At 37.9% G+C, this 22,428-nt stretch overlaps 1 protein-coding gene across 1 annotated transcript in view; it reads right to left on the reverse strand.

The window, feature by feature from the left end:
* The window catches only part of DCLK2 (doublecortin like kinase 2), a 95,054-nt gene that overhangs the window by 70,950 nt on the left and 1,676 nt on the right, over window positions 1-22,428 (reverse strand). The window contains exons 2-3 of the mRNA XM_009280273.2: window positions 22,117-22,425; window positions 9,558-9,892 (exon numbers count right to left, since the gene is read on the reverse strand). Coding sequence (XP_009278548.1) covers window positions 9,558-9,892; window positions 22,117-22,425 — 644 coding nt within the window. The remainder of the gene's footprint in view (window positions 1-9,557; window positions 9,893-22,116; window positions 22,426-22,428) is intronic.

Raw genomic sequence — 22,428 nt, forward strand, 5'->3', positions numbered from 1 at the left:
TAATTTATTATGGAAGAGAACGCCACTGTTCTTAATAACTGGTACAAATCTAGGAAAAAAGTTCATATTTTAAGATTTCAGTATTTTTGCTTCAATAGACTTAAGAGACACTGACAATCTGATTACTGCCAACCAAGAAGCAGCTACTATAACAGATCCATCAACCTGACAACCTGAAAGACAAATCTTAAAACTAGAAGGTCTGCTTATAGACTGTGTAACCCTTTCATATGTGGTTGGTAAATAGCTTTACGCTGTAAGGTGTAACAGGTTTCTTAAAGAAAAGGTTGCATGTTTAAATGTGATAATGCAAGAACTGTTTACTGAAGTAACATAGGGTAATTTAATTACAGGAAAAAAAATTCTGAGATCTCAAAGTAATGAGGAACCTGTGACACAAATCCTAATCTGGCATATGACAGCTGCCGAATGAATTGAAAAGATTTTCACCAGACTAATTATCTGTTAATGGCCAGGCTCAGCGGGAAACAACAAATTCCCAAGGTTTAGTTTCCAAGTCATGTGATTCGATCTTTAGCATGGCAGATGGCAGACAATGACTGCATACCGCTCTTTTATTCCAAGAGCTACATACACCATTTCTGTAACCCAGCACTAAAATTACTGTAATCATACATCAACAAAGATACAACATTACCACTGGTGACACCACTATTTTCACAATGATTGTTTCCCACACTGTGCAGCATGTCATTTTTATTAAGTGCTGTCAGCAATTGGTGTGCAGACAGAAAATGAAAAACCAGTAGGATTTATCCTCTCTGTAGATCCACAAAGACTCCAGCAAGTCGAATGTCACTTTTAACAGGACACACATGCTTGCTTTTAGCTAAAATATCAGTAATTTTTTTCAGTTGCCATGCTCTAATTTAAAAGTACTGACTTCGAACAAGGGTCTGATTTTGTGTTCGTTTTGATAAATACTCTATTATTTTAACATTCCACTTCACCAACCTGTTAGTTTGATGGCAGTGGGTATTACTAATTACATATCTAAACCTTACCTCACAGAAAAAGATAAAATTCACACCCAGTGGACCCCAGCCATTACATTCTCAGTAATGCTACACCACAGCCCCAAAGCTAGAATTATGTATCCTTGTGGGGAGGAGACAGATGTATGTTCTCTATTTTATCTGTACTATATTTTGGGTTATTGATCTCCAGAAAGTAAGAATAACATACAGGGGGTCCCCTGTCCCCACCCCCAACAAATTCTAAAGACCTTTGTTCCAGAGAGCCAAGTTTTCCAGTGCTAGACTGTGGCCTTTCACATGGCATGACCTTTATTTTTTGCGTATGCAACAAAGCTGAAGAGCTTCCTCAGCATTATTGTTCACCGCCAGTTTTAAGACACTCCCCTGAGATGACCCACTAAATGTTCAGGGTTCTGTTTCTTTTTTCATACTTTTTCTGTAGCACCTTAAGCATCATAATTTTGTTACTTTTAAACAAAATCCTTACCATTTTGCATTTTCTTTTTCCCTCAAAATGGTAACTGGACTGGTAATATGATCCTCTGACAACTGTGATAAAAATTGTAAATATTTTCTAGGGTAAATCCTAAACCACGCATTATCTGCCTGTGGCCTTTGTACCACTGCATGTAATGAAAATGCTTTAGAAAGTGTTCCATGGCAAGATTTGTAGCTGGAGAGAGATCTCTGTATTTTCATATTTAGGGTATTTTTCAGATCCCTGCATCTATGACAGGGCATAGTTAATTTCAGGTTAGTTTTAGGTAACACTCCCTTCCATAAATAACTACAGATAGGAATATCTCTATGTCCATGGATGGAGGCCAAAATTATCTCCTCTGCTTGAGTACACTATTTCTCCTTTCTTCTAGCAATAAATAACCACAGCTTCCAGTTCTGAGCATACCTATTGAAAGTCTGAACAAAAATATCATGTAGCGGTGTCCACGGATGAATTCATTTCCTGTCATACACACTTCCTCAAGATTAGGGCCACTTTAATTCCTTTGTTTTCCTTAGGCTTGCAAGATTTGTATCCCACACTGACTAGACAGACATCTCTCCACAGTTGTTCTCTGAAACAATTCTAGCCTCTAGTACAAGCCCAACTTCCCCTAAATCATGTTTCATATCAAATAGTAGAAGAGATTTGCTAGCACTGGGATAAAACTTACTCTAACTGTAAACCCTGCTGTACGAATTCTCTGTGAGATGCTGGTGTGTATACATGCATATTATAATGTTAACTGGCATTCAGATTTTTGGTATTTTATCTGTAGCTCAACAGCTCTTCCAAAGTTGTAGATGGCCTTTAGTTACAGAAAACACTCAAAAACAAACAAAAAAGTTTACAGAAACCTCAGAGACTGTTAGGCCCCATTTATCTGCTTCAACAAAAATCACCTCTTCATTAATCTTAATTTTACAGTTACTATTTACCACTGAGTTCTGATTAACCGCTGGATCTGATTAACTTTAAGCCTATTATTTATTTTCCTATACACAGGGAAGACACAGACGTCATTTCCTTTTTCTTTGCTGATAACTTTTTTGTTCATTCCCCCGAAAACTTGTTGATGATCTTTCTCTGGTCTAAGCAATCCCATTTCCTTCAATCTTTCTTCATAGAACACGTTTTCTTAATCCTTTTTACTCTTCTCTGCATTTTCCATAATCAAGCTGTCTCTTGCTGCTATCATTGCATTGAGTGAGACAGAGCAGAATGGCCACCTGACATGTACATCAGAAACAAGGTGATTGACCATACCTTCTGTATGGATGCTGGCTTTCCTCTCGTATGTGCAACCATTGACACCATTAATTCATCTTCAGCTGTGATCCTTTACCACTTCAACCAGAACTACTTGCCATTTCCTATCTGCACTGTTAATATCCAGTGAGTCTAAGATTACTCAACCTGCCTTATCCTAAGCTATTTCTGCAGTTTGTGAAGATTATTCTAATTTTCTGTTGTCCAGGTTTCCTGTAGCTCATCTGTTTGGTGTGTTCTTTGTATTTATTAAGCATATCCTCCATTCCATCTTCCAGGTCATTTACAGTGACTAGTATAGACACACATTCATTGACCCCTACTCAATATAAAATTCCAGTTTGTCAGTGAATCATCAATAATCATTCAGAACAACAGTATTCCAACTGTGCATCCAGTAAGTAGTGCATTTTTTCTAGACCATGCTTCCCTAGCTGACTGATGTGAAAAGACAGTGTCAAAAAGCTTACTTCAGATACAAGGAAGTAGCCACTATTGTTTTCTTCCCCTTGCCTCTCTCCCCAGTCAAGTAATTGTTTCATAGTTCTTTATTGTTAAAAAAAACCAACAACAACAAAATAACCAACCCCCCCCCCATCATACACTCTGTTGAAGCATTTTGTGTCCTGAGCTCAACTCAAAACAGCAGGCTCCCTGAACAGACAGGTGCTATGTCAGAGCCCTTCTAGCCTATAACACACATAAAAGTGACTGTACCAAGTAATGTGAAAGTTTTCAACTTCCAGGTAACAGAGGTGTTCCATTGCTACATATTTACTTGTAAAGGGGGAAAAGGATCCAGCCAACCATCAGCAAGTGATTCACAGTATTGCTTCTTCAATTTTTTCCCCAGAAGTCTCAGAGTGAAGTTTATTTAGCTCAACCTTAGGGACACTCATCTCATCCAATGAAAGTCAGCTGTAGGACAATTAGACTCTTCCAGGACTCCTCTATACTATTTTTCAGGGTTTCCCTATGCCTTGGAAAGTAATCTTTAGCTCTTCCACATTGGTTTTGTCTCATGTCCATCCAGTGAATAAGAAACATCGCTCTTGACAACATCTAGTATGAGCTTTTCTTCTCCTCCTCTGTACTGTAAGTATCTTTTCTGATTGAATTTCCCAGGCCGCTTAGTTCCTATTCTCTTGGAAGGTCTCTCTCTCGGAAGTTCTATTCTCTCTCTTTTAAAGGCAATCTAAATACTACTTCTGGTTGCATCTCCATCAATATGTTTTACTGTTTCTCACACATGTGGACTCATGTCAGCTAAAAAAAACCAAACAAAAAAAAAAAGAAACAACCACCAACAATATATATGCCTCTTTCAAGTTGGTGTTTCACCCTTACGTTGCAGCACTATCCACTGCTGCATCAAGAGATCTCAGAGGTAATGGTCCTGTTCCCATTCTCTCATATGATGTTGCACACTGTGATATTTAAGTCTTATAAACCAATATAAAGACTGCAGTGATTCCCTGCCCCCCCCCCCGCCCCGAGCAGACATAACTCTCATTTGTGTAACTTCCCACATAATAAGCAGATTAATGTCCTTTTTCTTGTGGATGTCAACCACAAATTCTGAAAAGCCTTTCTAACCAACATATCTACTCTTTTAATAGTTATATTGTCAATTATATCCATAGTGTCAAATCACCAAGTAGTCTGCTGCAGTTTGGCAAATTTTAAATTGCTTTCTAAAAGTTGACTCTACCTCTTCTGACCCTCAGCCTTTAACAGGAATGCAGGGACTATTATTACTGTTCAGTCTTGAAGCTAGGTGAGGAAAGACTCCTTGCCCACAAATGCTAAACTTCTGTGGGATCTGCAATGCAGAGAATCGCTCCCTTTGCAGCTGCCACTGACATTCCTCTATAACAATATATATATTTGCCTTTTTAAGAGTAGTGAGGAATACAAGGGCTTAAGGGTTTTTTCTCCTCATACTTGAAGGTTACTGCAACATTTCAGCTTAAAGTGCTGTTTTAAATTTCAGCAGAACTAGAACTGCACAAAAGCTGGAGCTTTCTATGTTCTTGCAAAATTGCCTGTAGCAGAAATTCAATTCTCTGCTATTTCTAATACATATGTGAAAGTGCCTATACTAGATTAGAGCCTGAGAGTTAAGATAAAGACTTCTTTTGGTTTCAGTAGCTTTCAACTACACATAATGCCTGCTAACATGGGAGCAAGTTTCTATTACAGTTGTTTCTCAGCCTGCAATGAGATATCAGACAGCGATGTAACAATACAATTAAATGACACTTAAAAAAAAAGAAAAGAGTACACCTAACTCCTACTGCCTGGTTCCTTAAAAAAAGTGTACTGCTGATGAATAAGATACAGTTGAAAACCAAGTAGCCTTTCAACTGTCATTAGGTAGGAGAGAACTGAACTAAAGGTAAATATTTGCTAAACTACTCCATTAACTGCAATAAAATTATTTAAAAAAAAATCTCATCCAAGTATGACTTTGCATACAAAACTGGAAAACTAAGAAAAACAAAATTCCTATGTTCCAAAACTTGTCTCAATACTAAATAGTCAGCTCTCACTGAGATTAAGATTTTAGTAAAAACACCATATTAATGGAGATTTTCAGATCTGAATGACAGAAGCCTATGTGCCAAAAGAACTGAAACAAGAATATGGGTAATATCGGTTGTACTAATAAACGAGATCTCTCCTGCTCATCTATTGTTCTGGTTTCTGCCCTCTGTGATGGGTATGTTGATAGGTCCAGTTGGTCTCCTTAGTATTTCCACTACAAAGCAAATACAAAATTCAGCTTACAGAAGCTATCATCTCTACTAAGAATTTTCAAAGCTGTCACTGAAAAATAAAAAATTACTGAGAGGAGAGCATGATGAGTCTGATTAATACTTCCAAATGTAGTATCTGTTTTCTTCAGTTACCCATTTACTTTTAATGAGCACCTTATGAAAGACTTCGTTAACAGAAAATTAGGGAGGCTTTTGGTTTCAGAGATTGCTGCCAACATACCTGTGGCCCATCAAAAAAGACCTTTAAAATAAGGCTTATCTGTGGTATGTTCTCACTATTTGGTGAGTATAGAAAAGGTGGCTCATCCACCTTTTCAATCCTGTTATGGACATTAATCCATGAAGCTGCAACACAATGCAAGCTTTAAAAGTTATCATCTTCCTGGAGTGAAGATTTAATTTTCTTTTGTGTGTCAAATAATACATTCTTCAGAGTTCCGTATGGCTTTTTTTGAGTTTCTCACAGGAAATTCTCCACACACACACAATACATTATATTCTTTTAAACAATTAGCACAGGTAATTTACCATTAAGTTGCTACCCTACACTTTGCAATGACTGAAGGTTGAAGCTTGTTTAGCTAGATAGAAACCCTCCATTCTCTTCTGAGATAACAAAGGGTTAACTTCCCAACTGGAAAAGTTTCAGTCTGACTGTCCTTGCTTCACAGTAGGATAGTGACAGATTCCAGCAGAGAATAGAAAGGAAAAATGCAGCCAAGTAAGGAAAACACTTTGGTCAAGCAAAAGTATTAGGCAAACCTCAATGTCAGAAGCACAAAGGCTGGAACAGCAGAAGCCTGCACTGCAGAGTTAAAGCCTAGTTTCTTTTACAGGAATATTTTTCCTCACAAAAGTCTTGGGAGGTAAAAAAGGTTGGTTGCTCAACAGCTTAAAAGTGAAAAGTCAGCCTTGCATCAATGTAGTTTAAAAAAAAAAATCTGTACTTGAGGCTACAAAGCACTAATATTCTAAGTTACAGCATCCATATTGAAACGGAAGATAAAAGGAAACCTTGTAAGTGTTATAAAATCTTACAATTAAAAGCTAGATAATTGTCTGCTTTCATACACAATAATCAAGGAAAATATCTGACATGGATGTTATTCTCTGTGTTACTATTATCATCAAGATGTTGCTACAGTCAAGATTAATGAAGTCAGAAGAGTAAATAAAAACTATTTTGAGGACATCCTTTCTGTTGTACTGCTCAAAATTAAAAAGATTTCTTCATAGATCACTGGTTTCATGATTATTTCTTACTACACATGTTGAATAGTTCTACTGGAAAACAAAATCACCCCATAAGAACAACACATTCCCTAATAAAAGGATACAAATTTTATACATGCATGTTTTAAACACCTGAATTTCAGCATCAATTCCATATTAAACAGAAAATACAACCTAAACCTATTTGCTCACAAAAAACGTAAAAAATGTGTATTTCCTCAGAGATAAAGATATGAAAGAGCAGGGAAAAGAAAAACACAAAACCTTGAGAAACACAAGAGCTACATTTATAGGAACATAGCCATTTACAAAATGCCTCTTTTTTTTTTTAATGGTTGCCTTTCAAGCTGTGCCAACACTACAACGAACATAAAAGATCTGCTTCCCTAGCAGATTTAGAAGAATAAGCAATTACTACATTAGAGAAAATAGGCTTAGAAATTTCCACCAATTGGTAACTGGCAGGAAAGCAACTCTTTATTTGCCAAACCCCACAAAACCCTTGGGCACCAACCTCTACATATACCAGCAATGAACAAACAAAGAAAAAAAAAATCCCTATTGCCTAAAACTGGGGTCAGCCCTTCATTTTGGAGAAAAAGAAACAAAACAAACAAAAAAAAACCAACAAAAAATCCCAGAAGTGTCTATCCTCCTAGATAAGCAGGAGGCGGCTTTTATGATCAGGGTGTTTAAAGCCATAGGTCTTCTATCTGGGGCAGTATATTCCATGACGACTTAAATCACGATTACACTACAGTGGTACAAGCAAAGGCTCCTTCCCAAAGTCTGTGGAAAAGCAAAAGGTCTTTCTTCCAAATGGAAGCACAGTCTCCACATTTATGCACTACTACTGCTGAAACAGTTTACACAGAGAGGCAGTTGTAAGGAGCAGCTATTAACAGGCTGTTAGCAGTGAGAACTAGGGATTCCCAATCCTGCTTGAGAACACCTACATATACATCTGCAGTCCAAGTTTGATTATTGCCTTTACCATAGAAGGGCAGGAGGAGGTACTGCAGCAATTAGAAATCTTATACTTATTTTGGAGCATTACCAATGACCGGTCATCCTCACTGTGGACTCAAGACAGCTATCATCCACCATGGGTGACAGTAACGTGCAAGCAACATATGTGAGATTTAATGTTAATTAATTTTATTGATCCCTGATGCACTACTGCATCTTCCACATCAATGAGTTTCCACATCAGTGAGTTTCTATGGTATTAACAATACAATAGAAGAGGTGAAGCTGAACTGAGAATCTTGATTTTTGCAGTTTCTTTTCCTGACTTTCTATCTACTTGCTTGAGAAGATGAAAATCATCTTATCTGAGACAGTAACAGAAGACTTCATGGGAAGAAGAGACTAATTACTGTATAATAAATATCCTCAAAGCTATTTTATTATGAATTAAATTAAACATGACTAAATCACATTTCAGATGTTCCTAGAAAGGATTCTCTCTTAACAAATCTCGTTAACAAATCTCATTAAAAATCAAACCTATTAGAAGAACTAAAGAGCACATTATAGTGCCACCAAATACTGAAAATCAAGAGTCTCAGTGATGCATTTGCCTCGCTATATTTAATACCAAAGAACAGAAGAAGCTCAAGTACTTAATTATAAAAAGTGTATCCACAGCACACAAAACATAACCAGAGAGACAGACCTCATATGGAGACAATGTGAGGAAGTGCACTTGTTCTGCAATACATTTGCTAGCAACTTTCAACACAAAAAGGTGCTTTTTAAGTAGTCTATAGGATTATAACCATTATAAAAAGTTTGACAATAAAAATTCCCACATCTGTTTGAACACAATTGAAACTTTTATGAGTAGTTCATGCAAATATATAGGTATGCAGGTGTGCAAAAATACCTGTTGAATGAGCAAGGATCCTAACATTTAGTCAACAGTACAATAGTCCAGGTACCCGATACTGAATGCAATCTACTTTGCAGCCTGTGTTGCTCTGTACTACTAAAGTCACAATGCTGTCAAAGTTCCACATCAGCGTCAAATAAAAGTATCAAGTATCAAAGTCCTGTTCCATGAAGGGCTGAGTCATTAACCTGACTGATCAACAGCAAGTGTATGCCTGACACTTTTACCTGGTGCAGCAGAACATTCTGTGGGCCGCTCCTTTGTATTTCTGAATGAGCATAAAAGACCTACTGCATCATTAATCCTGGCAGCATGTTTTTGCAGTGGTAAAACTAAAAGCAAAAGCAAGTTGCAAAGATATGACCACCCCCCAGAATTATTCATTTCAGATAAAATTCTTGACCTTAGGTCATGTCAGTTACTACCTCCAGAAAGACATTTCAGTCCTTTTGCTACTTAAATAGCAATCTGTGGAAGTGAAATGGAAGGAGGCAGCAATATTTTTCCTATACCACTCAGCACTATGTAGTAGTCTGAAAACATGACTCTGCTTCTGAAAACACGTATGTATTTTAACAAGCTTGCTTCCAAATGTTTCAAATAAACAGACCCTTTTTCAGCAATGCAACAGAGTCAGTATACGAAAGATTTTCTTTTTTTTTTTTTTTTTTACTTAGAATGTAAACTGGTCAACTTTTTTTGAATTATATACAATTTTAATTTTTTTAAGATATTAATATTTTAATACAAATTTAAAAAGTTGCCATTTATTAAACTGTCATTCAGAAGCAGGTTAAAGTAACAAGAATTCAAGTTACGAAAACAAAGAAGTTTAGATTAATGCATAATTATTAGATGGTCATAGCAATTTATTCTCCTACCTGCTTTCCGTCCAGCGTACAAAGTCTCTTGACTACACCCGAATCTAACTTAATGGCTTCTGTGATGTCAGTCAAGACCTGTTCGAAGGAGTGAGCAGTCTTCTTATTCAGCAGAATTCTCACAGCTTTCCGTGGCTTTACTCCACTCCTAATAACAGTCACTAATTTGGGTTTAATGAAATCTTTACTCTCCTTCACTTCACTCTTTGTGGATGTCAAAGATGTCAAGGATCGAGTGGACCCAGTCCTTATGTTCACACACCAGTTTGGATTGACATTCTTGGTATAATCAACTTTGCGATATGGTTCATTGGATGCACATACATAACTTTCACCTGAAAAGAAGATTACATTTTCATAATTTAAGGGGTTTTGCAGCTATTTTTTGTCAATTTAAAAAAAAAAAGACAACAAATTTTTCAGAAAGAGTGATTTTCCTGTATTTCAACTGCAGGCCATTTTAAATGGAGGACTGTAAATTATCAGAGCTTTCCACCCAAACAATACTCTCATAGAGAGGTTTCAACAGGTTTCAAAAGACCTCTCATTAAGAAATAAAAAAAAAAGTAAAGGGTAATGAGGGGGTTGAAGATATTTCCCATTTCTTTTGGATCATAAGTTCTGACTGCAGAGTCATTTTGCAAGTGCTTAAATTACTTGAGCTCACAATACATGACATTAAGAGCATTCTCCTACAGCAAATACCCAGGTACTTTTCCTATATATTCCTCAAGTATATACTTCAACATGTGTACACACATACCTATGTTTAATAATGAATTATTTTAAAAGGAGCAAGTTTTAACAGAATAAAATTCAAGCATTTCAAGATCCTTGCCCTGAAGGACACATTAATTTACCAGGAGTTATTGACTTTCTACCAAGGATACACTGTTGAAATGTATTCACTTCAACATTTTTTTAGACCAACAAACACCTGCTGAGGCCACAAATGAGACTTTGAGACTACAGGAATATGAAAGGACATCTACACTTCCCCATTTTAATTTCTTTCCTAATTCAAAGCCTATACTGCTGATATCTCCTGAAGTCATGAAAGGGAGGTCAGGACAAAAAATGTTACCACAGGCTAGTAATACACACCTTTACATCACATCATTTAAGGTGGCACCAGCCATGATGCAGACCTAAGGAATTTGTTACTTTTCTCCATTCCTTGACATAATGCAAGGCTGAAGACTAACTGGCTTTGTTTTTTTTTTTTTTTAGAGGAGGTCAGTTTTCTCTTCAAACTCCTGTTTGTTGTTTACCACAACTCTTTTAATGTCTGACAGCAATATTCAAGATGCAGACCATGACAAAGGACATCTTTAACTCTGGGTTATTTCTGTAACCCACATCCTTGGGATCTCACAAAATGACATCCAAAGACTTTCTCGAAGAGGCAGAGTGTTGCCAGAAGGATGAAAGGGAAGCATTCCAAACTGATGGAACACACCATTCCTCCAGGCAGAAGAGCTACCTATATCTTAAAAAGCTTAGCCTGTTCTAAGATTAAAGCTACTCACTCAAGGTCACTGCTGGAACAAACCAAACTCACCTCCTATATACACAGCAAGAGGAGTAAAGAGTACACATACATCTATTGGACAGTATTGTAAAAGTTACAAAATGTATACCTGTGTTTAGATACACACTAGAAAACTTTTAAACAATACTTCTACTTTCTGAATTCTAGTTTGGAGACCTGATTTAGCTTTGAAGTTGTATAGCTCCTGCTAAAAGCAACACAGTAAACTACTTTCAAACCCCTGAAGAATTACTACAATCTGAAAGACTTTTTCATGTCTCTTTTCCCATACCAATTACACTGCTTTCTAATGTACCTTGTATTTAGATCTTCTTGAAAGTCTACTTGCTGTATTTGAAAGAAAACAGATTATAATTAAGTCAAGTTAACAATGATTTTGTTTGGGCAAGTTTGGCAGCCAGTTCTGCCTCCACAAACATCACTGGGACTGTAGTCCACTGAGGTACAGAGAAACAACTTGGTATGAGGATGCCACTGCCTTGCCTGTATTCTTCCTCTTCACTCATCCCCATCATTCCTCATATTCATAGACCAAGTGCTGCACAAACCAGAAACCAATACAGACAAAACCAGACTCCTCCTCTTTCCCCAAAAAATGAGCAAAGAAAAATGAGCTGTTTTCAGCCCATAAACTCCTTGAATGGGATTTCCACACAGCTGTATGCACACTAGCACTAATCTACAGGTAGGGGGAAAAAAAAAAAACCACACAGCTTAGGAAGATCTATGGTAGCCTAGAAGCTTCTGCTGCCCCAGAACTACATGCTAAGTTGCAACAAGTCTTCAAACAATCTGATTTAATCAGATCTGCTTTGAGAAAGACATTGGATGAGATGACCTCAGAAGGTCCCTTCCAAACTAAACTATCCTATGATTCTAAATAGGTGGACTGTTCTCTTTCAACAGCTGTTTTCAGAGACCTTTCACTCATCTATCCTGTTATTGTGAAACAGCATGAGATATTCCAGTTTTGTTACAGCAGCTCAGCTGCAACAGAAAGCAAAGGCTTCCCCCTCTACATCCCCTAATACTAGATTCAAAGGACTATGCTTATTCTCTGAACAATTTCTAATAAGCCACGAAGCTATCTCCAAACACAGTGCTGCCAAGTAAGAAGCATCTCAAAGAAGCTGGTAGTTTTAATTCACACCAAATAGACTTACTAACGTTATAACTGCTGATCATTTTGTTATTCTCCCCTCTACAACTAGTTTACTGTGTCACATAGAACCCTGGTGTGGTTTAACCCCAGCCAGCAACTAAGCCCCACACAGCCGCTTGCTCACTCCCCCCACAATGGGATGGGGGAGAGAAAATCAGAAGGGTAAAAGTGAGAAAACTTGTGGGTTGAGATAAAGACAGTTTAATAGGGAAAGCAAAAGCCACGCACGCAAGCAAAGCAAAACAAGGAATTCATTCACTACTTCCCATCGGCAGGCAGGTGTTCAGCCATCTCCAGGAAAGCAGGGCTCCATCACGCGTAACAGTGAATGTCCATTTGAGTATCTGAATGCCCCCCCCCCTTCCTCCTTCTTCCCCCAGGGAATATCCCTTTGGTCAGTTGGGGTCAGCTGTCCCAGCTGTGTCCCCTCCCAACTTTCTGTGCACCCCCAGCCTGCTCGCTGGTGGGGTGGGGTGAGAGGCAGAAAAGGCCTTGACTCTGTGTAAGCACTGCTCAGCAGTAACGAAAACATCCCTGTGTTATCAACACTGGTTTCAGCACAAACCCAAAACACAGCCCCATACTAGCTACTATGAAGAAAATTAACTCTATCTCAGCCAAAACCTGCACAAACCCTTAGGACAATTTTTTCCACAATTATATGCTAAACTTTTTATGGATGCACCTAGCTAGTGACTTCGTGTGTGTGTGTTGGTTAAGAACGTAATTATTATTTCCTCCTACAAAAAATGAACAGAAGGTAATTTAGTCATTATTCTGGGTGCATAATATTAGGCATTCAAGTTTGGAAAGTCCCTGACCACTTGCTTTGAAGTTTATTGATCTGCATAAGACTTCGGTAATATTTAAATCATCCTCTGATAATAATTTATATATAAATAAACCTGACAGCATCCCATGCATGAGAATACCTTTCTAAACACAGAGTGCCCCTAGCATCTCAAAGATTTTACATAAGCTTCAGTACATGAAGTCACCCATCACTTCAGAGTAACCTCTTCAGTACAGCCTGTCCAGCTATGTGCAAAAGAGTTAAATTCTAGCGATCAGCACTACAAGGTACCTCAAAACTCACCATCATTGAGCATGTTCAGAGTTATCCTTTCAAACTCAAAAAGAATGCACTTCCTAGACCATTAAAAAAAACCAACAAATGCACACAAGACAATTCAAAGTTAAACCTCAGGGCTGAAGCTTAAATTAACAAAGTTAAAAAAAAAACCACAAAAACCCCTCAAAATTAAGGCTATTCAGAAACAGGCTCTCCAACTTGAAATAAATTAATTGCTTTACATAAAGAAGTACAGGTAGAGAACAAAAGATCCTTTTGCTAGAGGATTTACCATAGAAGAGTCTCAATATGGTATGCTAGCTTTGTCTTTTACGGACACATATCACTAGAGAATATCTTCTTCATACTACCATGAAATGCAATCTACTATCTGTCAGAGCTGTACTACAACACCCTTTAGGACAGCAGAAATTGTCCCTTTATAAAATTTTCAGTCAGTAATAATCCAAAAGGATCTTTATTTCTTTAAAATAGCAGTGTAAAACTCTTTGCCTTCTACTAGTTCCCTTGCTTGATGCATGAATAAAATAATTTCTTGATTATCTGAATAGGTTGCAATACTGTTTACTACAGATTTCTTTTTATTATTCCTTTTCCTTTAAGCAGAGGCCTTAGTTTTCTTTTTCTGATGAAAAAAATAGGAAGTGCTTTCAACATAAAACAATGTAATACCTTAAAAGAACGAATTTCAAATAACTTGTTTCAACTGCATTTAGCCAAGCCTTAAGTTGAAGCACAAACTATTTTACCTTTTCAAAAAAAAAAAGAATCTGGCAAAACTGATTGCAAAATTTCCTATAATTGGCAGATACAGGAATGACTAATTACTTGAGAACTGTAGTATATTACAGATTGTTTAGTAAGCATTCTAAATTCCATGCCTGTTTTCTTATACCAGTCATATAAACTATACTTAGTAACACAGCTTTTACATGGAAAACAGATTTTACTACTACACCTGCAAGGCAGGCACATATGGCAAGATTAGGGCAAGGACTGTAAGTGAGAAAACACATGCATTGAGTGACTTGCTTGGTTCATGACTTAAAAGGTAAGGGATGAAGTTTTTACTCTATTGAAATTACCACTTAAGCTTCTAATGATTTCACCACAGCCAGGACTTCACCCCCAGTTTCTAAGTTCTATTGAGAACCTTGCAAAACACCAAAAAAATGCTAGAAACAGAATATAATTAGGAAACCAATTGCTGCTTTCTGCATAAAGAATGATTTTCTAGTAATGAGTTAAACATTGATTTGTTTGGTTTAACAGGGGTATACAATTGATTATTCAACAGAAGAAAATATTTAAGGAAGAAAAAAAATGGCAGGGGTAAGTTAAATCACACCTATAAAGTTCACTACAGGAAACTTTCCTACAGAATGGTGTATTCAAAAAGCATGCCTAAGAAAATACCACCCTTTGATGAGCAAGCATTAATTTTTGAGCACTGTGCCATTGTTTAAATTGTTATTTTAGCCATCCTCCGAAGTAGAAAATGCATTTACATATGTCTGTTTGGACGCAACATTAAGTCATTTGTAAGAGTGTTATCTCTCTTCTACGTTATATTTTGTAGGTAAAAACCTGAATGTGTAATGATATATATAATATTTGCTCACAGCTTTAATGTATGACCTGATTTTAAATCTGCTTGGGATTAATTCGTGTGTAAAGACACACTTCTGATAATCTCTACACCCTCCCAGAAAACCAATATTTGTAAAAATGTAACATACAGCACTTCATTTTTGGGGGGTTTAAACAAGTCAAATTGATTTCAAACACTGTTAACAAAGTAACAGATAACTTCACAGTTAAAATCACATACATAAGTTTGGCTGTTTCACTAACTGCCTTCAATGAGATTTTTCATGTGTCTAACCTAAATACACATAATCTCAATTACTAAGAAAATATTTTCTGAGACTTCAGTGGCATTTTGATAGGGCTGTAGCTTTTTTTTGGTCACTTGTACATCTACCAGCCCTAGAAAGTTGACACAACTCCATAAATAGGCATAAACAATACTTCAAATATTTACATTGCTGACTTCAATATGGTCAATTTTATGGTTTGAAGGCCCACTTTCCATTTACAGTCTTGAAACTTTTTAAAGCTAATGCATACTAGCCTTAACTGGCACATAGTCACTGCAGTTACATTACTGGAAATAAATAGTCTTTAGCTTACAACATTAGCATTAACATGAATCAGCTCCCTAGTTTTCAGACCAGATCGTGAAGTTAGTCACTAATATTACATTGAGATTTGCAGGTAAAGAAGTAAACTATAGACTAATTTAGTAGAAAGATCTATTAAGCAATACTTTCTTCTTCTTTTTTAATGCAGAAAAAAAATGCAAGAATTACAGACGTAGGTTACAGCTGGGACTCTGAACCCAGCCAAACTATTCTACAGCAGAAAGCTTAACCAGGCTGCAGAGCAGTTTTGGCAGAAGTATGAAACCTCCTTGTAAGTTGGCATTATAATTTCAACAGAGCATATGGGCCATCCATCCGACACTTCATGACAGTACCCAGAACAATCTAAAGTGTCAATTCTTCCACAAAGAAATGCTGCTACCACCAAAAATTCCTCAAATGGGGCATATGCTAATTTAAAAGGAGTAACATCTGCTGATATTTTGGGTCACAATATAACCAACAAATGGAGTAAGTTTACTTCTGATTCTCTATGTCTTATTAACATTAGAAAAACAACTAAAAGACATGAAATATTGCCTATTAACAAGGAAACATTACCTGCCTCTAAATAATTTACCTGTACTGCATTAATAACCAGATGCACTATCCATAAAGCAAGACCTGTGTGTGTCCAGGGTGTATACAGTTTAAGCACACTGTAGAAGGATTCCAGTTTCAGAGAGCTAACAGGCTAAACATAATACTCACCATTCCCTCACAACAGTAAAATACACGATTAACACAGAGAATGGGTAAGAGAGAAAACAAGACTACATTGGTCAATCTGACTGACAAATAGCCATAGACCATCAGTTGCCTAAATACTGTTTTGCTTACTTAAAAACTCATCTACTAAGGTTTTCTTTTGTCATCTGTTTCTTCAACACCATTATTCACAGGAAATGTGTTTAGCTCACCTTTCAAGATATAAATGCAGGGATAAAGAGAGTAGGGTGTACGTGAACTCTCCAAAATTCAGCCATGCAATTTTAGGTACTGATAGGAAAAGAAGGATGTATCCTGCCCTTTTGTATCACAGGTGTGCATCACTTGCAACTATGTGCAGTTTTGAGGAAACACAGCTGCCTGACAACTTGGGGTTCTTCACAGCACAAGTTTTGTGCTAGGCATTTAACAAATAGCCTAGAAACATTCAGACTTTTTGTCCTTAAAAGAGAGACTACTAAAGAAAGACATGTAGATATTTCATTTTCCTTAGCATTAGGTTAAAAAACAAACTGTGGATATACCATGTAGTGGGTAAGGAAGAAATTAAGCGTACAACACTCAAAAATCCAGAGTCAGGATATTCGAAACAAAAGTCTCTGAACAGGGTTTTCTGGCTTGATTTTTGCAAGGTGTTAACAAGCACTAACTACTATCTCCCGAGAGTCACATAAAGCATTAAATGACACTGCATAACAGAGAATGATATAGCTAACACAGGTAAAAACATCCCTACAGAAAGAAAACTGTTAGCCTCCATATTTTTTAAATGTGTGCTCTCCTGTGAAGCAAATTGGATAGGGCAGCTTTCTAGGTACATTTCAACTATCCATCTCACATTCCTCAGCTTCTTTTGGTAGAACTCATTAGTTTCAAGGGTGCCAAAAGCTGCTTATTCAGTATAGCACAGTAGTTATTAGGGCTACTAACCTTCTAACTTTAGGAATCACAGCAGAGTACCCTTTTTGTGTTCTGTAACACAAAGCCGAGCAGATTTCCAGAACAGTATATTTACGGCATGTGTAAAAGGACTGATCTAAAAATAAAACAACCCCTTTTATGAAGGATTAAGTTATTTAGATCTCTTTTTCCTTCCTTTCTTTCACAGAACTTCCTCATCAGTTTCTTACGATTCCTTCACTTTCATGTCACCTCCAATAACCCTGTATAAGTCACAATCTTTCCTCATCTACAGCATTTAAGTTTCCCATGAACTCTTTAAAACCTGGGATGACAACCAGGATTTTATCAGATGACTAATTACTCCTAGTTCTCTTTTGACTTTATTTAATCAGGAGGTTCAGATGACAGCTTCCTACAAGCTTTCACAGAATCACAGAACAGCTGAGGCTGGAAAGGACCTCTGGAGGTCATCTGGTCCAACCCCATGCTCAGGCAGGGTAAAAGCTTTCAGAAGAAAGTTAAGCCCACCTGGTATCAAACCCGCCTAATACCACATGCCTCCTCCACAGTAAGTAAATAACTCTTTTCAGGTAAATAACATTTCTCCTGTCCCTGAAACTAGGAGATGCACAGTGGTGGAAGTATTTTATTTTGCTTTGATGGGAAGTTAACTAACAATTACATCCGTATTTCACATCCACACCCCATTGCTCCAGGACTTTGCAACTACAATGATTTGAACATATATTTGGAAGCATATGCTTTTAATGTTTTTTTTATCCTTCCTTTTTACCCTTCCTTGTTAAACCTGCTACATTTGCCTCTTTTTAAAGCATTACAGCTTTTGGCTTTAGCACAGGAAGGTAATCATACCTTTTGGAAGAAGCAAAAATACAAACTGCCTACTTGGTGTTACCATCTGTTTGCCCTGACAAGAGAAAAGATATTCTTGACCTAATATAACAGTGTGCATCAACTAGAATCACAGGCACTTAAACAGGATTAAAAAGTAATATGCAGTAACAATAACAATGATCTAAGGCAGAAAATACTTGGATTGTTCAATACCTCATTTCAAAAACATTCTTTTACTCTGTATTAGTGTGGCAGAGCCCATTTCTTTAAAGCAGGTATTGTCCATGCATAAGGACTGCCCTGCTCAGAACCTTCCCACCTCCTGCTCAAAGACTTCCCTACAGGTGCCTGTTGATTGTCTTCACAACTGTGCAGACAAAACTACTGACATTTTATAAAGGACTGTATTAATTAAGCATTGTAGTTGAAAGAACAAAGACTCTTAACAATGCTTCCTACCTAGGGAACTAGGAAAATTCCCTATCACATGCCAAATCAACATAACTTTTCTTGCCAGGAATAGAGTCTACACTTGGTTTCCTCTCCCAAAATCCAACAATGTCTCCCAACTTTGCAGCAGACCTTAACAATCAGGATTCTCCACGTCTTTCACTACCAAGACAATGAAAGCACAGGATAGCGAGACAGAGCATGACTGACATCAGTGTAAAACACAAACCTCAGCACTAAAGAACTGCACGGTTCTTACTATTACCATTGTGTCATGCTTTAGGAAGCTTACATTTTTAAAGAAAATGGAAGGATTTGGATAAACACTTAATTAGTTAACTTTGGTAGAGAATAAAAATGAAACTATTATTCCATTATTGCTACCGAAGGGAAAATGTAAAATTATACATGGAATCTCCTATTCAAAAGTAAAAAGCAGTGTAATGTCTGATAGTAAAGTTGAAAGAAAGAAAACTATAAGAAAGTCATAATATTCCCAGTCCCCATCCCTCTCCGGATCTGTCTGCTCAAACAAGATCAGGAGCAGACAATGAAATTCTTCACTCCTCCCATTCTAAGAAAGCAATGAAAACTGTCAAACTCATGAGCCATAACGTTCCCTAATCTACAGGGGCTGGGAATATAAATGATATTTGCCTAAGGCTCATCCAGCAGAGCATGCTTTCTGACTTTCATATCCAGTTAAGAAAAGCAATATGCTTAAAATGGAGCTTGTCAATTTTTGATTAATAAACATGATCTGATCAAATTTTTAACTGACTCAACCTGTAACAGTAATATTTGAAATCTACGGTATGTCTGTGCATTAGCTATTTTCCTCTTAAAAATGATAAATGGAAAAACAGATTGCAAAATACAGCGAAACCCCAAAAAGCATTCATCAGCAACTCAATTCAGCTAGTTTGGACTGTTATGATACAGAATTTGATACTGCCAGCTTTTATACCCCAGACAGATATTGACCTGATAAACAGCAAACAGGCCTTAAAGAGCTTGCCTGCACTGAGGCATGTCAATATCCAAGAGCTACACAAACAGAGGCTCGAGTTGAGGGAGGTTTAATGCAGATCTTGCTGGCTTGGCAAGGGTGGCTGAGCACTCACCTTCTGCTCACTTCATAGAGCTGCCACTACTGAACCTGAACTGCTGTGATTTCATGTACCAGTTCAACAACACTAATGATGTGCAAACAGACTAGTCAATTAGTTATTGCATCACGTAGCCATGTTCGGTGTGGTGTTCAGCCTGTAGCTGGCAGGCACAACAGCACTTAAATTTTATTTTCCTTTCTGAAAATTAAAAAGCAATACAACAAAACACCATTCAAAACTACTTCTGGTGCTACTGCAGTTCAAGCTTCAGGATATCACCGATGTTCAAGTATTTATTCTAGAGCAGAAATTCAAGCTTGCTGTGCTGGAACTACAAGAAATACAGAAAATAAAAACAAATCAGGTCCTCATCCAGCATCTCAAGAACAAAACAGCTGGCAAAGAGTTCAGATAATTTCAAGGAATGATGGATTCACTACTTGTTTGCTTTCTTCCCGCCCCTGTATATGCTTTTCTTTCTCTGTATGGTGATTAGACTTACACTGGTAAAGTTTTTGGCATGCTAATTGGAAAACATACTAATCCAATTATGATGCTACAGGATTTTCTTAAGATTCTTGAGAGTTGTATTGGTCATGGATAGATGACTAAGTAATTGGGACTCTTTTTTTCCCCCTTTTATTTTACTGAGAAAGCATGGAAGTGGCATTTCAATTGTGACATTCGTTTTGCTTTATTCTTCCAGTAAAGAGCAATGACAAAGGTCACTCTTTCAATGAGTATTTGAAAAGACAGGAAGTAACTTTTTGCTTTCAGTTATTAACTTAAATAGAGTTGTGAGAGTATACACTGCATTTATACTGTTGTCCCACAAGTCATTTTGTCTTTGTTTTAAGCCATAAAAGCTTAAGATTATTCTTTCCGCAACATTTCAAAAGTCACCCCGAGTTATTAGTTTATCCAATTTTTGCTTCATCTCATTTCCCTACCATCCCCACTCCAGCATCTCATTTTTTTTTAGCTATCTCTAAATTAATCACCGAATCATGGAAAAGTTTTTTGTTGATTTCACATTTATTTTATTACCACAGAGTCAGCATTTCACTCTGCAATCATTTCACATTTCCTCTGTTTTGACTGTGGAACAGCCTTATGGTAGATCACATGATGGGGAAAGTCCTCAGGCACTATGTTACTAGTATGAAGTGCGCTTTTATGCATATCATTTTTGAGTGAGACCCCCTTGATACAGTAAATGCTGTAGCCTGTCCCTTCCTCTTGCATGTTCTGGAGTGGCTGGTCCCTAACTCACAGTGCCTTTACTGGTGGATTATATAACGGTCATCAGATTCCCTTTCTCATCAAATTCTCCAGATGTGATTCAGCACTGCTTTGAAAAGGCAAGTTTCCAATTCAAAGCTTAAAGAACACACAGCTGAAAGCCTAAAAAGGAGGAGGCATTAGAAGACCTACAAACAGTACTTCTTCATTAATGCAAATCAGCTACACCTGGCATATAGAGTCACTGGGTGGAAGACTGCAGTGGTTGATGTATTAGATACCTGAGGAGAAGCATCAAGTGCAAACTGATTATGAACCTCACAGCATACATAACATAACCACTACATTTGAAAGGTTGATTCATGTAATGCTGAATTTAAACTGTATTTTAAGACATCATGAGAGAACATGGGGGAAGTCTGCTCCTTGTTCTGGTAATTATCATTCCCTACAAACAAGAGGCATATGTTTAATTCAGAAAAAAAAGTACTTTTAGCCCCATTTTGAGTAGTAGTCAAGCGCTGCTCTGCTCAGATTTGCAAGGTCTACATAACCTTAGCAGCTAAGTCCCATTATCAAAAGCTACTTAGGGACAATTCTGAAAAGCATCTGATTCTAGAAAATGCTTTTGGAAGTCAGACAAGGTAAATAATTCCCCTTATGAATATGGACTCTGATCACATTTGAAAATGGGACTTTACACCAGTCTGTTTTAATAAGTAATAGGGTATAAATATCCCTTTTCACAGCACAAGGGCTTTCTCTCGGAAAGCTTAAGCCACTGTGAAGCATCAATGACAGTGTAATAACTGTTAAGAGAACTAAATTACAGCATTTCCCTTGCCTATAAATAGCGATGACTGAAAGGTAGCCAAGAACTTTACTATGGTTCTTGTAGATGAAAAGAGCACCTGCTGCTTAACTACCATTAGAGTCAACCCCCATGTATGCAGACAGCACTCATATGGGTGGTTGGAGAAGTGGACAGTCCACACTGGGAAAATGCGGCCTATCACACCTCACAGCAGCAGCAGGCAACCCCGGCCCACTTGCCCTCAGTGGCTCCACAGCTGCCGATTTTCAGCAAGGCGACCTCTCTCAGCTTTGACCAGGGTAGCGAGCGGAAAGCCCACCCCAGGGAGAGCCTGCAGCCCACCACCAGGCCCCATGCCACCTCCTACTGGACCTCAACATGCCAGGGCAGAACCACCCACGGCCTGCACCCTGCTTGGCCCTGGCCTACTGGAGCACCCTCACCTTCCACCAGCTCATCCAGGCTGGTGAGCTTCTTGCTGCCATCGATGGTGTAGATGGTCCGGACACCCTGGGGCAGGTTCACGTTGTCTGACAGGGACCGGGTAAGCTCGACGAGGAGGGCTTCGAAGGAGCGGAAGCGGTCAGTAGAGATGGCATACACCAAGCCCTTGAAGTACCTGTCCCCGTTGCGGTAGAAGCGGGCTTTCCGGGCTTTCTTCTCCGAGCTGAGAGCTTGCAGGGTCCGCGTCCGGTAGAGGCTGCAGTGGGCGCTGTGCGCCGGGCTGGGGATCAGCCCGTTGCCCCGCGGCCCCG

This window comes from Aptenodytes forsteri, unplaced genomic scaffold (genome assembly GCF_000699145.1).
Source record: "Aptenodytes forsteri isolate BGI_AS27 unplaced genomic scaffold, ASM69914v1 Scaffold227, whole genome shotgun sequence".
In the NCBI taxonomy this organism is placed as follows: Eukaryota; Metazoa; Chordata; class Aves; order Sphenisciformes; family Spheniscidae; genus Aptenodytes; species Aptenodytes forsteri.